Genomic DNA, 16777 nt, shown 5'->3' on the forward strand with positions numbered 1-16777 from the left:
TGCACCACTGGATCTTTTATGTCCATTTATTTTGCCGTTGAGGAGGCCTGCCGTGCCTTTGATTGTGGGAGGTAAATGAAATAAAGGCCTCCTTCTCGTCGGTGCCCTGATATCTGAGTTTATCGCCACCACCAAAACCTAAACCCAGAGCTCCAGCTAACCAGCACAGGCCTGTGTGTGGAGAAACACATCATGTTTCTGTCATGGTAATAATCCTTTTTGCAGAAGCCATTTTGGGTGCCTTTGAGGCGGCCTGGAAGCTTCCACTTAAAACGGTATTGAATTCCTCCTTGTAAAATGAGCTTCCTGAGTACATACTCCATACAGTAATCCCATGTTGTTACATATAAGCGCCCACATCTACTTCTGAGTGGCGGTGTGCACATTCAGTTTATAGTTAAGTTACTGCTCAGCCGTTTTTCCGTCAATGTCATTTCAATAACAGACGAGATGGCTAAAGCATATTTTTGATCAGATAAGGTAGAGTAATTATGAAAACTGTAACAACCAGTGGAGTCACCCAGGGCCGGTGAATTATGGCTGTGATTAATATTGATTTTGTCGAAGATGGAGGAGGGAGAGGTGAGCCGCCTGCGCACATATCGATATATAAGAAACCTGCATGGCATCATAGGAGAGAATGTAAATTAGTGATTGTGTCAGTTTTAAGGACAAATTTTACAAAAAGTACAAATTGGGAGTGATCTTGCAGCAAAGACGGAGGCAAGGTTGACCCTGTTCACGCAGGGTCATGTCCTCAGTACTTTTGAGGAGACAGTTTCGAGCTTGATTCTAATAGTTTTTGACCCATTTTTCACTGAGATTCAGTATTTCTCCTGCAGAATTTTACTCCTTGTAGCTTGTAGAGAGCGCTGTAAATAACATTTAGACCTTCATGTTGGGAAATAAAGCAGTAACACTTTTATTTTCAAAAACCTGAGCCAAACCAGGCACTCCAAATAGGAAAAATGATCAGAAATGAGGAAGGAAATATTATAAAGCCTTTATTTTAGTGGCAAAATCATTGAAAGTAGCATTCATTCAAAAAGCTAACATGTTTTGACCTTGGACCATACTCAAACGGCAGTCATTTTCCTCTGATGTCACTCTCTGGGTGGGACACTCAAATGTCATACGGCTGTGTTCCAGGTTGCAACTCTTATAAACGAAGCAAATCTGACAAATCGTTGTCAGTTTACTGCTGCCACATTTATCTGCAACTGTACAGATGATGGATAATGAAAATCTGCAGGGAGAATCATGTTTATTGCTAAGTAGGTTTTTACATACTTGGTCTTTTAACAAAGAAATATATAAAGGAAGTGTTTCAGTGCACAAAGCATGAATATAAAATAAAGAATTGATAATTGATAATAAAATAAGAAAAAAAATTTAACCTGGTTGCTAATTGTAAGAGTTTGGTTTAGGGCTCTTTTTCAGAGTATTTTCCTTGCAAGAATCGCTCTAGTACAATGAAACTAGCAGAAAATATTATAAAAACCCTTAAAATGGAAAATCCAAATAATTAGAGACGTTCTTTAGGGGGTTTTGAGGGGTGTTTGGAGGCCACAGACTCATAAAGTTAGTAATTCTGGCTACACCCTTGGTCTAATGAGATGGTTAATATGCAGCAAATTCCTCTAAGATATCCTGCAATCAAGTCATTATTGAGCAAATGAGCCATGTGGGTCATTACAGGACAATGAGGAGCTGCAGTGCAATATAATGTCCACATTTTACTTCCATAGCCCTCACCGATTATCTCGATTTTAAATAAGTAAAGTAAATAAAGTTTTCTGCTTGTGTTGTGCAGCAGATGTCTTTCTTCACTGGTTCCCTGCCTGCACTTGTCTCAGCAGACATTTGGAGAGCCTAAGGGGGAGAGAAGGGGGGAGTCCCTCAGAAATGTTGTACAGTCACTTTTTGTGAAGGGATTACAGTGCTCCCTCTCGTTCCCATTGGCTTGGCCCCGCAGTGACAGTGTTGTGGTGATGAGTGGTTGACATGCCCAGCATCATCCTTAACAAGCTTCCAACTTGGTCCTCTGTGACTCCCATTCATGCGCCCGGGCTTTGCGCTTTATGCACTTTCCCGTTCCACTTTGTGCAAATGCTTCAGTCAATTTGGAGTTGCGCTTTCTAGTGTCTCCTCACCAAAGAGACAGAGAAAATACTTCTCAGCTGAATCCCTCTGTGGCACTTCTTCACCACTTTTACGCACGAGAGGAGCATGCGCTTCTTGGAGACTTAATTTAAAGTAGGACCGGTGCGTGTTTTAATAATTAATGTGTCACTTTCTGATATGGCAAAACCTTTAGATCACATCAAAAGACCCATGAATGCGTTCATGGTGTGGTCCAGAGGCCAGAGGAGGAAAATGGCCCAGGAGAACCCAAAGATGCACAACTCTGAAATCAGCAAGAGACTCGGCGCGGAGTGGAAGCTGCTCTCCGACTCCGAGAAACGTCCGTACATCGACGAGGCCAAGAGGCTGCGGGCTCAGCACATGAAGGAGCACCCGGACTACAAGTACAGACCCCGGCGCAAACCCAAGAGTCTCCTGAAGAGGGACCGCTTCGTTTTCCCGCTGCCGTCTTTACTCGGGGACGCAGCGGAGCATCTGAAGGGATTTTCCATGGACTCCTTTCTCGTCCCTGGGGATAAAGCCAGAGCTCTCCTCGCCCCCGCCTCCTCCTCCGCCTCGTCCTTCTCGCTTCTGGAGCCGGTGTCGCAGTTCAGCACCGGAGCTGTCCAGCGGATGGCGGAGCTCCCGCACACTCTGGCCGCCGGCGCTCTGCCCTTCAGCGCGCACACGTTTGGATACCAGACTGCAGGGATTGGGGGTCTGGCTTGCCCCGGACAGCACACCCACACCCACCCGTCCCCCTCCAGCCCGGGGTACGTGGTGCCCTGTAACTGTAGCGCATGGTCCGCAGCCAGTTTACAGCCTCAGGTGGCCTATATTCTGTTCCCTGGAGGGATGACCAAGAGCGGCATGGACTCGTACACCTCACCCAGCTCCAGTGTGTGACAGGCCGGATACACTTTGAAGACGTGACGGGGAAAGTTTGCGCACAGGACCTCCCTATATAATATCACAACAGAGAAAGAACTGGGCTCATTTTACACATATCACAGTAAAACTGAATATTAGGCTAGGGCATTTAATGCACTTCAAGATGACATAAATTGCCAAAAAGACAACAGAAGTCTCTATATTACTCGTTATTCTGTGTTAACTCAGAGTTAAGATTTGGAATTTTAAAGATGTTATTTTGATACTCTTTTGACTTCGAGACAAAACATTCAAAACAGTTTAAAATGGCCCATGCATAACTTTTCTATATAATTAAACAAAAGGCAAACAGACTTCTGTGTCCACAGTCCTGACGGATAAGCATAAAACACATCGGCAGAGGAAGCCTGCAAGAGCCAATGACAATTTATTTATCAAAAAAGGTATTAAAGGGGCACTATGTAGATTTGGAAAAGAAATTCAAACTCACAATTTTAATATTTACAATATTAATGAGGTCATAATACAAACTCTAGAAACTAAAAAGGTGGCAGGGTCCGCCACATATAAACAAAGTGAAACAGTATAAAATTGTGTTGTCCTTTAAGATCAGTTTGTATATTCAGTTTATTCAGTCATGAAAACAAAGAGAGTTTGTTTAGGCATTAAAAAAACAACAGTCAATGCAGATCTTTCTTTTCTGATTAAAATGTCTTCCCCAAAACTACACAGTGCTCCTTTAAGTCTAATTTTGCACTTTTGATTCAGACATTTTCACATTTGGACAGTAACAGCAGTTTGTCCCCCAGTGGATCTGTTTCTGTTTTTTTTTTTTATTTGGAAGTGGAAATAATAAATGTTTCCATAAAGCATTGTCTTATAATAGGAGTTGTTGTTGTTGTTGTTTTGTTTTTTACTTCCTTTGGAGTCTGTTGTTTTCAAAAGAAAGGAAAGCAGCTAAATCAGTTTGAGATAATACGTCAGTTGCTGCTCAGTGAACAATGTTGGTGTGAAGTTCATTAATTTCTTTGATATTATGGCTTGTATTTGGGATGATCCAATTTTAAATCTAGTGATTATCAATGTGTTACTTGTTTCTTTTTCTTTCTTTTTTTTCAATTAAATGTAATTTCAAGTAATTGTGACTGGGGAAAGTTTGCTATCAAAGCATGTTCCTCACCACCTGAGCGCTCTTATTTAAACAGGCTGAGTTTTTAATCTCCTGATAAGGTGCACAGCAAAGACAAAGGAATAACACTTATCAATATCATGCAAAAAAAAAAACAGAAGTCCACTCAACTGACAAACAAAATTAAATTTTCTAGTCTCATCATTTCAATGACTTCCGTATGAGTTTGTTGTTTTTCCATGAGTGTGTTTCTGGGAGGAAGCGAGAGCGAGCGGCCTCATGATAAGAGGAGAACAGAAACTTCTCTCCTCCCTCGATGTTGACAGAGTGATAAGGTGAAAAGTTGAATCATGGGCATCGTATGCGTTGCTGTTTGTCTCAAAGTTAGTGAGTGGGAATGAGTCCTCTCAGTGAGTTTCGCTCTCAAGGTACAACATGATCAAACTTACACCAGGAAAGACCTGCCGCAGTGTATCTGGGTCTTTGCCAGAGGGCATTTTTGCCTCAGATAGTAGAAAGGCAACAAATGTCCTCGGCTCGACATGAATCAGGGACATTGTAATTAAACCCTTGAACATCGGGATGCTCCAGTTGGAGGGTTTTCACTTGACACTTGCCCAGGCGAGGAGGAAGTTCTTAGGATTTAGTGTCAGGTTTTAAATCCCTGTACTGTGAAAAGAGGTTTTACATTACTGGTTTGGCTTCTCATGATCATTTTAAAGTAACACATTGAGGCCTGATATGAACTCTGCGTGGATGATTATGAATCTCAACTTGTCATGTGTTTTATGTCTTCCTGTGTTTATCTTACTCTCTTTCTGCTGGTTCATTATGTTATACATGATAGAGTGACACTCATCTCTGTGTTTGTCTTTCTACAGCGCTGCATCATATTTTAGTTTGTCAAAGTGTTGATACAGCATTTTACTGCATCATTTACTCACTAAACTGTTGGCAGTTTACTGAAAGCCACGTGAAGTCGATGATTCAGTTTCCCGTATTTACATTTAAACTGTTAACCGTCATTTAGGTGCCAGGTGTGCCTATCACCACTGTGTCCACACCTCTCAACACAAAATAGCCCAACCCATGCAGCTGTATCACCCACTGGGTGAAACTCAACCATCTCCACCCAACGCCACCATCACTACGAGGTGCCACTTCACCCATTTTCATTCTCTGCCCACACACCTGCTCACCTAGGCACCTTTACTTAGACTCACCTATATATGCAGCTGTACTTTAAGCGTTAGGCTCTTGATCTATTGCACACACACACACTGTGCCACTCAGGTACATTTCCTAACTTCTGAAGGAGGAAACAACAATGGCGCCTTCAGTTCTGCAGAATGGTGGATTCATTTTGGGTTTGATCGGCGCGGCGGCCCTCATCGCAGCTACTGCCATGAACAAATGGAGTGTGAAGGACAGGCAGGGGGATGTGGTGACGTCTGTTTACACCTACAAGGGTCTGTGGCAGGACTGTGAGACTGCTTCCTCAGGGTTCACAGAGTGTCGCCCACTCTATGGCCTCCTGGGCTTCTCAGGTAGGACAAAACGCTCATATGTTTGAATGTGCAGAGCCTCTACAGTGGCTGACCTTTCACATACAAATTAGTTTTTTTTATCATTGCTAATTGAATATTTAAACTGTGTCACCTTCACTGTAATGGAAGTGGCCTCATGAGTTTATCTTTTGAGGAAATAGTCTGGGCTCTCCCATATCTTCTGTGAGGAGACATTGTTAGATGTTTGCTGAGCTTTCTCCAGTCACAGGAACAATGATGCAGCAAGTAGCAAAGATTAAGAAAGTTGTAACTAAACTGTACCAAGTTTAGGAGGAAGTTCTCTCGAGAGGGCCTGACTAGCCCTTCTTAAATGAAGGAAAAGAGGTTTAAAATGTGTGTGAGATGAGTCTCATGTAGATGCATCAGAACAGAAGTTCAGCCCTTCTCTCTCTGCATCTCTGTCACATATGTGTAAGATATTGCGTAAAACAAAAATGTCGATGAGAAGAGCAGCCAGTGCCTGTTGGTCTGAACTCTTGAAACCTACCAGGAGCATTTCAGTTCTAAAAATGAAATTTAATATCTTCAAACAGCTTTCAATTTAGTTCTGGATCAAATAAATATGTCTTATTGTCATATAGTGAAGTTGAATGTTTATTATAGTAAAGCCAACATGGGGAAAATCATGATGGTGATTTAAGAATCGAAGGTTGATTGAAACAATTTGAATATATCTGTGAGGACTTTTTCTCATTAAGCTGTTGACGGGATAAGTATGAGGCTGCAGGCGGAAGTGAAAAGGCTCTTCTGGGCATAACTTCTTTTTTTTCACAGATGCTGTTTTAAAATAATTTTTACTCTCAGTTTCAATCGTCCTGTTACAAACTGTTGTTCCAGTATCGAGCCTTCTCCTATCAGTATTTGCATTAGCACCAGTGCATTCTGGTTTAAAATAATGGACAGCTGGGCCAAGACTTAGTCAACACAGTTATCAGAAACAGAACAAACAACAAGCAAAGGGCAGGTTCCTACAGCACACCTACTGTAGGAGAACACAGGTCACACTATAAGATTAAATTCATCTGTTAACGTCGTCTTAGGAGGATTTAGAAGACTCAGTTCTTGTTGATTAGACATAATGAGCAAATCAGTCCTTTTTAGATATATCAGACTCAATATAAAATGTCTCTTAATGTGTATTTTCTGTCCTATAGGTTCCTTCCAGGCAGTGCGCGCCCTGATGATAGTGGGGGTGGTGCTGAGTGTCCTCGGGACGTTCATATCAGTTTTCTCCCTTACCTGCCTCACAATGACCAGCATGGCCAACACCACCAAGGCCAAGATGAGTCTCACCGCAGGCATCATGTTCATCACCGCCGGTAGGGTTAGAAATAACAAACAACAGTAGGAAGTTCATTTGTGAGCTGGTGGGACAGATCTTTTATCCATCCAACTTATCATCTTTCTACTTTTTTAAGGGGTAACTGCACATATTTTAGAGATTAAGTGTTACAGGAGTGCAATGTTAGACCAGTGGGCTGCTTTTCGAAACCTGGTGCCTACATTACCCACAATGCAACTGAGTGACATCACTGGAAGCACTTTATCAGATTACATGCAGCTGCCTCTGGATCTTTTTTCCCTTGAGCAGTAGTATTCTGCAACACCTGTAAATACACTTTAATCTCTAAAATATGTGCAGTTACCTTTTAACAAAAGAAAAAAAGTTTAAAAAAAAAAAAAAAACTTCATACCCCTTCAATGCATTTCTCTATGTGGTAAATAAAACACTGAGTTCTTGTCTACGTCTCTCCATCACTGTCTCTCAGGTGTGTGTGGCATTGCAGGAGCTTCTGTCTACGCCAATCAGATTGTGGCCAGTTTCAGGATGTCCACTTACAACAACTACGGAGGAGGGTTCGGAGGAAACATGCAGGGAGGGATGGGAGGAATGGGCGGAGGAATGGGAGGGATGCCCACGTAAGATATGGCGTTTATTATTTTGCATGTGTTTTCATGTTCGACATGTTATTTGCATGCTGGACATACATTGTGTCGAGTCTGGCTGATTTTTTTGTCCCTGCAGATACACTTTTGGCCCTGCACTGTTTGTAGCCTGGATCGCAGGGGGCGTCCTCGTCGTTGGAGGTATTCTGAAGTCAGTGGCCTTCAGGGAAATGGTGAAAGATGAAAAGCCAAGGTGAGTCACCTCTCATATTAATAGTGAAATTATCTCAATTACTGAAGTCCCACATTTTCTAGTTATCTAATTATATCTGCAGATTTGGTTTAGACTCAAGTCAATGCCCTTTTCACTTGTTTCAATCTACACCATCATAATACAATTACCTGTACTCCATGTGTTTTTCAGTTACCCAGGGGTTGTTTACAAACCTCAGCCCAAGACCAAGAGCGACCTGGGTGATCACCATTCAGTGGGCGGCAAGAAAGAGCAGAATTATGTGTAACAGCTTTAATAATTTGTATTTGCTAAGGCGTGTACTTGTAGCGTTTCACATGCAACATGCTTTGTGGGATTTTTTTTTTCAGTGGCCTTGTTTTCGCTTTCAATACTATGTCTTTACTAAGTGCTAATGGTGACAATGTCTCACATCTTAACAGCATACTAACAGGTGTAATAAGAAATATTTAGTTTTCATGTGCACGTCAGTGGTTACTAGATATTTATAAATGCTCAGATGCTGTATGTAAGCAAAGTTTTTTTACTTAAGTTTTGTTAAAATCATTTTATTTTTATGTTAATAAAACATTGATTTGTGAAATGTGTGTCAAGTGGTTCTTTGAATTACCCTTGAAGTATAGATGGTAAATGAAAACATACACATACCTGATTATTGACATGTGGAACTCTTGCATTTGATTAATTTTATATGAGTAAAGGTAATTTAAGGAAGAGGTATTCATATATCAATTCCCCTTGTTAAAGTGTATCTGTAGACAATTTGCAGTAATTATCTTCCATACTAGCACTTTTCTTTGGAAAGATGCTTCAACATGCAAAGTAACATGCAAAAGTTTCACTTCTCCCCTTATTTATCCAGACTTGTAGCTGTATAGAAATGTAAAAGAAACTAGAGGTGTTAAATCTAGGTCAGTTTGTCTCTCAAGGTGATAAAGTAGATGCAGTATTTTTCTAATCTATCCAGCACTTTCATGCTGCAAAAAGGGCAATCAGGTCAGTTTTGGTAACCATTCCCGTTTGAAGAATACCTGATAAGGAAACACAGGGCCAAATGTACTGTCCAGAGAGATATGTAATTATTACCTCATCAAGGAGGTTATGTTTTCACCCGTGTCCGATTGTTGGATGGTTTGTCAGCAGGATTACGCAAAAAACTACAAACTACAGATTTCCATAAAATTTGGATGGAAGGTGGGTCTCTGCCCAGAATGGACCACATTAACTTTCGATGTTGATCCAGATAAAGGAACAGAACCAGGAATATTTTCCTTGACAATGCTGTTTTTCAATATCATTAATTTCCCAGGGATAAATGCATCTATCTTGATTAAAAAAATCAGGTCTATTTAGGTGGCTGGTATCTATAAGTGAGCACAATTACATGCACTTCCAAATAAAGGTCCGGTTCTAGCAGATTTAAATGTTTTATTTGGTATTAGATTAGGCTTGATTGAATTAAAGGGGACCCTAGGTGGAGGTTATGCTCTACTGAGGGCGATTCTAGTTCTGCATGTAATACGGTAAGGAAACCTTAAAGGGGTGTTCATGAATAAGTTTTTTTTTTGTTTTTTTTTTCATTTTAAAGGGGAACACAGAGAAAACAGGGTCATAAAAAGTCTTTTCCTTACAAATATAGAAAGTGAAAAATATAAGTTCTTGAGAGTACTTTAGGGTCCTCTTACAAGAACAATCCACCTACTAAGTATGCTCTGTTAACTCCTCGTCTCCCTGTCACAGCACTGAGCTGCAATGTTGTTTCACACCACTAGATGTAAGCAAATTCTTTCATTTTAAATCAGTCAGCAGACCAAAGCAGTCATCTATACTCAAATACAAAGATGACTGTGTTAGAGTAAAAAAAACGTAAGCTACGGACAGAAAAACCATTAGAGACTTTGTTTATTGTTGCATATTTAAACAGTCACCTCACTCGCTCAAAAACAATCATCCAAAATGAATCCAGTTCCTCTTCGAAGCAGAAGATGCCGAAAAACACAGACATACATCAGACCTCACATCCCAACACTGGTTTACTGTGAGGTCTTCACTAATATGTGCTTCGACAAAGACACCCGCATTGGAAGAGCAACTAGGATTAATTCTCATCAGAAACCTATCAGTCACAATGTTGAGCGTTATAAAAAAAAGTTATACAAGATTATCAGATAGGGGAACAGAAACTCCCACAGGTAGACAACAACATGATGTGCATCGTTTTCAAACTTAAAGGACCCACTTTGAGCCATGATTGATCTGTAATGTTGGTCAGTATTTTGGATGTGCTGCCTGTCTGGGCTCTGTGATTATGTCTTTTCACACTCTCACATAAGTTATTTGGTAAAATCCAGACAAGAAATTCATGATTTTCAGATACAAAAACAGTCCTAAAGAGCAGTGATTTAACAACCATCTATCAAGGCCAAGGTGTGGTCAAATTGGTAAATAACTAAAAAGGGTTAGTTCACCCAAACTATCAAACTCAAACATTTTCTCACTTTCCCCTAGTAGGCTCTACCAAGCAGATAGTTTCTGTTTAATGTGCTGATTTTTTTTTTAAGATGTTTCTCTTCTGATTACTGCTGGAGGCGAGTGTATTTTTGTCTGTTTGTGGTGCTCAAAACATTGTAAAATCAGATTTACAGCTACAAATCTTTCCAGAAATAGTGTCTGTGTGTTTGGTGACTGATCTACATGAACCTGGACACAGTTTCTAGAAAGGAAAGTTGCTGTTAAACAAGTTAAACATTATTCTTCAACCCTGCATGAACCCCAAACAGAACTGCATTGAAGTGACGGACACAGAAATGTCAGAGTGAGATATCTCTCGACCTTGGCACAAAAGACAAATATCTGCATAGCTAGATACGACTGGAGGGATTGTAATTTGGGTGAACAGACCCTTCAACTAAAGACTAAAAACAAACAAAAAAAAAATTTGGATTCTTGCGTCTATATCCGGTCTAATTTCTCACTCAGGAACTCCTCCACGCTGTCTGTGTTCCACTTGAGGATGCTGAGCTCTTCAGCGATGTTCCCGTTATCGTCCAAAAGCTTTAGTACAGGATCTGAGCCTCTCACGTACTGCCGTGTGGGAGGGGGTGAGTGGGAAAGAGAGAAAAAGAGGAGGGGGTGTTAGGAAGGCAGGTTTGCCCTCGACACAAATGACAAACATTCAGAGAAATGTTTGTGAGTCATCCGATCAACATCATCCGATTTATTTTTTGTTACCAGATACGGCTTAATGCATCCAATTATGAAACTATAGCAGTCATCATGCTGCTACGTCAACACAATTCATCACTCCTACCTTGATCTGAAGACCCTTGAACATCTTCGGCTTCTCACTCCTGACAAAAGCTGAGGAGATAAAACACTGGTGAGACAAATGTCGGGCCATGAATCAGCCAATTAGTCGTTCTATTTTAGCACTGAGATCTGTAATTAGTGACAACTGCGAAACCTCCTGAGAATGCAGCGTTAACAACGGCGGAGACAGTTGAGAAGACGGGATGGCTACAGCTGAAGTAAACAAACGACAGCCATATGGCACACAAGGGGCTCCAGACGTCTGCCCCCGCACTGAGGCGAGCTGCAGCATCTCCATCAACGTAACCTGACGCCAAATTAACCAAATGTTACACTGAGCAGAGAAGGGAGGTCGACTCCCAAGACACACCGGGTAAAAACAACTTCAGCAGTTTGTTTGAAAAAAACGGGCGTCTCTCAGGCGTTTTAGACCACCTACCGCTAAAAAGTGATTTCAAAAGGCTGTATGTCACACACATCCCCATTGATTAACACAAAGAACAGCACAAAGCATAAGCTCAATGTCAGGCACCAGCTGTTACTGTATTTAAAAAAACAAGATAAGTAGGCATTGATCGATTATTGGCCCATATTCAGCATTTTTCCGATTATCTGAATTGTTTTTTTGTTTTTTATTGGCTGATTGGTAATAAAATATATTAATTTAAAAATGCTACTTTGGTTCTGATTGGCTACACATCACGGGTTAGTAACTAGTAACTTAAGTTACCAAATAAATTTAGTTTAGTAATGAGTATAGGATTGGCCTCCAGATAGCAGTTACCCATCTCCTTGACTACTAATAATCGGTCTCTGAAAACACTTTATCAGTCTATCGATAAAGATAATAAATATCAGAGGATAATCACAATAGAGAACTCACCTTGGACTTGAGGGAACCTCCCCAGTTTTCATCCACACACCTCGAGGATGGCCCCAGCATAGAGCTGTGTGCAGAGAAACACACACCCATCAATGACCGCACACAGACACAAAGAATGGGCAGTGTCCCTGCTGGTGGTAATTTGATTCAGGCAGACTGATTCATAAACGTGTCCAGGCAACTCCTTGGGGGTCATTAAACTGTGAGCCTGTGCATATGGAGCAGGGCTGATGGATGGTGGTTTGTGCAGGGCTCACTTGTAATCAAACCTCCAGCGCCAATATACAATAAGTTAGAGGAAATTGGAGTGTCACAGCAGTATTTCAAGACCACGCTCTGCTTGCTTTTTCAGGAGAGGAGAGCGGTAAATGGCCTGGTTGGCTGGTTCACACAGCAAATTAAATTATGCATGCAAAGCTAAGATCCGATCTTCTTCCTCTCTTCGCCTGTCTTTCTGTAAACAATCCAGCACGGCTGAAATTAAATTTCCGTGCTTTTCATTTTACCACACAGATCTGAGAAAAGTCACGACTCTGCTGAGAACAGGAAACTAGGAAACAACTGATGGGACGCTCTAACTGGATCAGGGGATTTTAACGCGTCAAAATGCTGCTAATTAGCCAATAACCCTGTCTATCAGGGATTACAAATCTGTAAAAGCGTGCCCTTGTCTTACTTTTAAGTACTCAAACAAGACCTGCAGGCAGATGCAGAGCATGACTAAGTTCACTGCCTAATAAATTCAAACAAAAATGGTGATATTTATAAATTATTAGGAGCTGGCATTAAAAAAGTAGCCATACACATAAAACTAAAGGTTAATAAGGAAAACATTTCCTAAAGAAATACGAGTAACAAGTTTTTATCCTTTTCTCTTTAACCATGTGTTATTTAGACCACAATTAAGAATTCAATACCAAAAGACATCAATTTAAGGGATTTCGTTCCCTTAAATTGGGATTATTCTGGATCACTCTTCCCTGGCCACATATTTATTCTGCAAGCCTCCTAAACTAAAAATGTGTCACTCTGTCAATACTTTTTGACTACCCCTGCCTGTGTGTGGCCCTCAGCACAAAGCCTGCTGGTTCCTGAAGAATTAATTGGTAGAAAACAGGCAACAGATATAGTTTCTACAAGGCTGAATAGTTTTCTAGTTGAGCACTCCAGCCTTTAGCCTTTAGCTATAGTAACATTGCTCAGACAGGAGGAAATAGTGCATTTATCTGGGACCGTTTTCAGCCACAGCTCCCTTACTAATCATAACAAAGTCTCCTAGTACAACATTGTGGCTCATCAATGTGTTTTAATAATGTAAGGACAACAGTGGAACTCTATGACAAAAAGGAATAAGATATATCAGACTTTGGCTACACAGGCAAGTTCTTACAAATAGATCATTGTTGTTTTTGGTCTTTTCAAAAGATTTGTCAACAGTAAGAGAAAAACAGAATATTGTCACACATATTCTCTAAGGCTTAAAAGCCCTGACAGGCTTCTTGTGTTTTTGTCTTTAGCCATTACTGTTAAGGCCCGAGAGACTCTCAGGATCGTCTTCCTGCTCTACAGAGACACATTGCATGGTAGCACCCATGGGAGCTGAGGTGCTGATATGCACGGCGAAGCCCACATTTGAAAATGAATAACCGAAATGCCCTCCGTGCTCAGTGAATCTTACTAATCGACTAGGCTGCGCAATAAGCCATTTCTCAGAGGGTGTAATGGCATGGCACTGATGTCTATTGCAAGACTGAAAGAATTCTTAAGGCAGATAATTGTTGCCGTCTGTGGAGAAAATGTGCTTAGTGACACTGTCGTTTCTGCTGGTACCCTCCGAGTGCAGCTGGAGACAGCCAATTGCTCTTCTAAGTGACATTTTCACTCAAATCGTGAGGAGGTAGAGGAGTAATCTTTTCTCTAAGTGTCTGTCTGAAACAGAGTTATCATCAAGAGGTGTAATGAGGTGTGCACTACTCTTTTCCAAGGTGCTGTTGCTAGGATACCACACACGCTCTGGGGGCTTTGCTTAATCAAAGAAAAATTACCTTGTTTTTCCACCATCATTTGACTCAGTGTTTACCCGTCAGAGCTCAGCAGGGACTCATTTCGAATTTTCTGTAATCACTGGAGCAATGAATGCACAGTACACCTCTTCGCTGGTTACAGAGAGGATGTTCCCGCAAAACTTGACACTTTGACCCCATGGAGAGTGTCAAGCTGAGGTTAAGGAGCCTTGTCTCTGAACATCAGAAACTCTGAGACAGACAGCTAGTGACAGAATTTGTGTGTGGCAGCTTAGATCTGATGCACAGCTGCCAACAGTGCCAACAGACCCAGTGACAGGGGGGTTAAAATTAGGTTGTTTTTAGTAGCAGTTCAAATGCTGGGAGTTGTGATCCTGTCAATAAATGTGACACATGTTGACAAGGAGGTCCTCTGAGGGCTACTGCTAACCACTGAGGAGCCTGTCATCACTGAAGCTTAGTTAATGACTAGAGGCAGTAAAGATCAGCTCATGACCCTACAAATACTAATCTATCTGTTGTACATCATCATATCATGTGTCAAGTCTCAGTCATGCAGCACAAATTTAAAGTAAGTTAATTTTATCACTTTACTGCATTCACTTGTTGTTCGTTATATCTCTGGTTACACTTCCCGAGTCTCCTTTGATAAAGCCTTTGTAAGAAGCCCCTTGCTGTGACTGACTCTAGACAGGCAATTACTTCCTGTTTGCCAGTTCCATGAGCTCTGCTGTTCTTTTTACCTTTCGCGCTTCCATCTGGGCCTCCTGCTGGCAGCAGTGCCGGCAGTCGGGCTGGAGCTTGGTGAGGCTGAACTCCCCGAGCAGGTCACAGGAGCTGCACAGCAGGTTGCTGGAGAAGCCCAGCTCCCTGCATGCCTCAGACGACAGCTCGGCGCCGTACGCCGACAGCTGTGGAGAGGAAGGAGAGGATAAGAGAGATCCAGAGAGGAACAAATAACAGGCAGAGTTTTTATGAAGTGCTTTCAACTCATATACAGGAGCGTGTGCATAAAAGAGCATCATTACTGAAGTTTGAAATGGAGATTGTGAAGATTTGCACAATAAAATTGTGAAATGAACATTGATTACAAACGTGATGAATGTAGCACTCTAAATAACTATCTAATAACGAGTTTAGTCCACTGTGGAACCAACATAAATTATCAACCTATAGGACAGTACTGTTGTAACAACAACATCATGATATGTAATCTACAAAATGTGTTTTCAGTTAAAATAAAATCCAATGACATGTCAAACCCTCAGTGGCATCTTAACTGTATTTATCTGGTGTGACCATCAGACTAAATGAATTAAGTATTCATTTGATTTGTGATATGGAGTAAAATTAATTCTTAGCAACTATTAAGCTGGAATCTGCAAATAACTGGCATCATCACTTGATGTTGACTATAATTATTTTTTTTTATTATTATTATTAAGTACAAAAATTAGACTCCATTACCTTTGGCTGATTGACCTGATGATTAATAATTAAAGCACAATTGTTGTGTAAAAGACATATTATTGTTTAGTAGGAATGTGGGTAAACAGGTGGGCCAATTAACAGGATATTTCAGCCTCGTGTGTTCAAACTGTTTTCTGCTTAAGAATAAACGTAGAACTCTTGTATAAAGCCGTAGTGTTATAGTAATTAATGATGGACTAAGCTGCTGTTGTTAGAGGATTTTGTTTTACTTTGTTCTTGATACGCAAGCTAGTAAGATTAATCAGATTAAGCACGACCTGTTTCGCTTTCAGGATTCAGGAAGTGAGTGATTAAATTAGCCCATAAAAGTAGTCCCTATTTGGAATGAGAGTTGGTGCCTTGTATAGTGTACTCTCTCAATACAGTCCTCCAAACTTTAACTTTAGCTGGAAAGGTAATATTTTAACTAGCTACAGGCGTTTAGGACTCATTTTACAGAGCAGGGGGCAGGTTTTAGAGGGGAATAAGTACATTTAGAATACCGGAAGTCTTGGTCTGTCGTTGTTTTCCTCTTTCAAAACACACAGCTCGACATACTAATCGGTTTAAACACGCTAAAAGTCAGTTAGCTAAGAAATAAACATTGAGGAGGCTTCACTTTCCCATCGGGGCTCAAAGGGTTTGTGGATGAGCCACGTCATTTTGAAGCTCCGGGCAAAGCAGGATGCGTCTCACAAAACTGAACATAACGTTGGACAGCTGACAGCTACGCCAACCGTTTATGCTAGTTATGGAGCACTTCTGAAAGCGGCGACAATTGCTAATTATCAGTGTTAATAAACTCACCGTTTGTAAAAGCGAGAGAAGCCAGAGGAGATACACCTCTCCCGACATTTTGGAGCTTGCTTTGTTAGCGAAAACTACTCCGAGGACCCGAGTATTTACTGCCGGGCAGCCCCGTCGCGCCTGATCATAACTGATCACTTATATTTTCAAAAAAATTCGACGCTTGCTGACACAACGTCATTCATATGGGCTGTGTTAATATTTGAATGAATATGTGAGGTATTAAGAAGAATTTAATTAGATTTCTGTAGGATTTCATGCTTCTTGAGTTTTGGCATATTCAAAGGTCGACTCATAATTTCTTCCTCGTCTCTACTGTTGTCATGGTTTTTAAAGAACAGCGACACCTGCTGTCCAAGTTCAGGTCAGTTTATGAAAGCTGTCCAATCCGCTTTGAACAGACAGCGATAGTCGACGAATAGAAAGCCTCAG

The 16777-nt window shown here is 41.0% G+C and overlaps 3 protein-coding genes across 3 annotated transcripts; 2 read left to right on the top strand and 1 right to left on the bottom strand.

Moving 5' to 3' along the window:
- Positions 1 to 2280: 2280 nt before the first annotated feature.
- LOC141016984 (transcription factor Sox-14) lies at positions 2281 to 3030 on the top strand. Its single transcript, XM_073491598.1, has one exon. The coding sequence runs from the start codon at positions 2302 to 2304 to the stop codon at positions 3028 to 3030; it is 729 nt and encodes a 242-aa protein (XP_073347699.1). The 5' UTR covers positions 2281 to 2301.
- A 2248-nt stretch (positions 3031 to 5278) lies between these two features.
- cldn18 (claudin 18) lies at positions 5279 to 8435 on the top strand. Its single transcript, XM_073491468.1, has 5 exons — positions 5279 to 5691; positions 6867 to 7031; positions 7482 to 7632; positions 7739 to 7852; positions 8024 to 8435. Exons 1-5 carry the CDS (start codon positions 5472 to 5474, stop codon positions 8118 to 8120), a joined length of 747 nt encoding a protein of 248 aa, XP_073347569.1. The 5' UTR covers positions 5279 to 5471; the 3' UTR covers positions 8121 to 8435.
- Positions 8436 to 9736: 1301 nt separating this feature from the next.
- On the bottom strand, positions 9737 to 16431 carry selenof (selenoprotein F). The gene is made up of 5 exons (XM_073491819.1): positions 16346 to 16431; positions 14812 to 14979; positions 12045 to 12108; positions 11163 to 11212; positions 9737 to 10936 (listed from the first exon to the last, which is right to left on the bottom strand). Exons 1-5 carry the CDS (start codon positions 16391 to 16393, stop codon positions 10805 to 10807), a joined length of 462 nt encoding a protein of 153 aa, XP_073347920.1. The 5' UTR covers positions 16394 to 16431; the 3' UTR covers positions 9737 to 10804.
- Positions 16432 to 16777: the final 346 nt, after the last annotated feature.

The sequence above is a fragment of the Pagrus major genome, chromosome 21 (assembly GCF_040436345.1).
Source record: "Pagrus major chromosome 21, Pma_NU_1.0".
NCBI classification, from domain to species: Eukaryota; Metazoa; Chordata; class Actinopteri; order Spariformes; family Sparidae; genus Pagrus; species Pagrus major.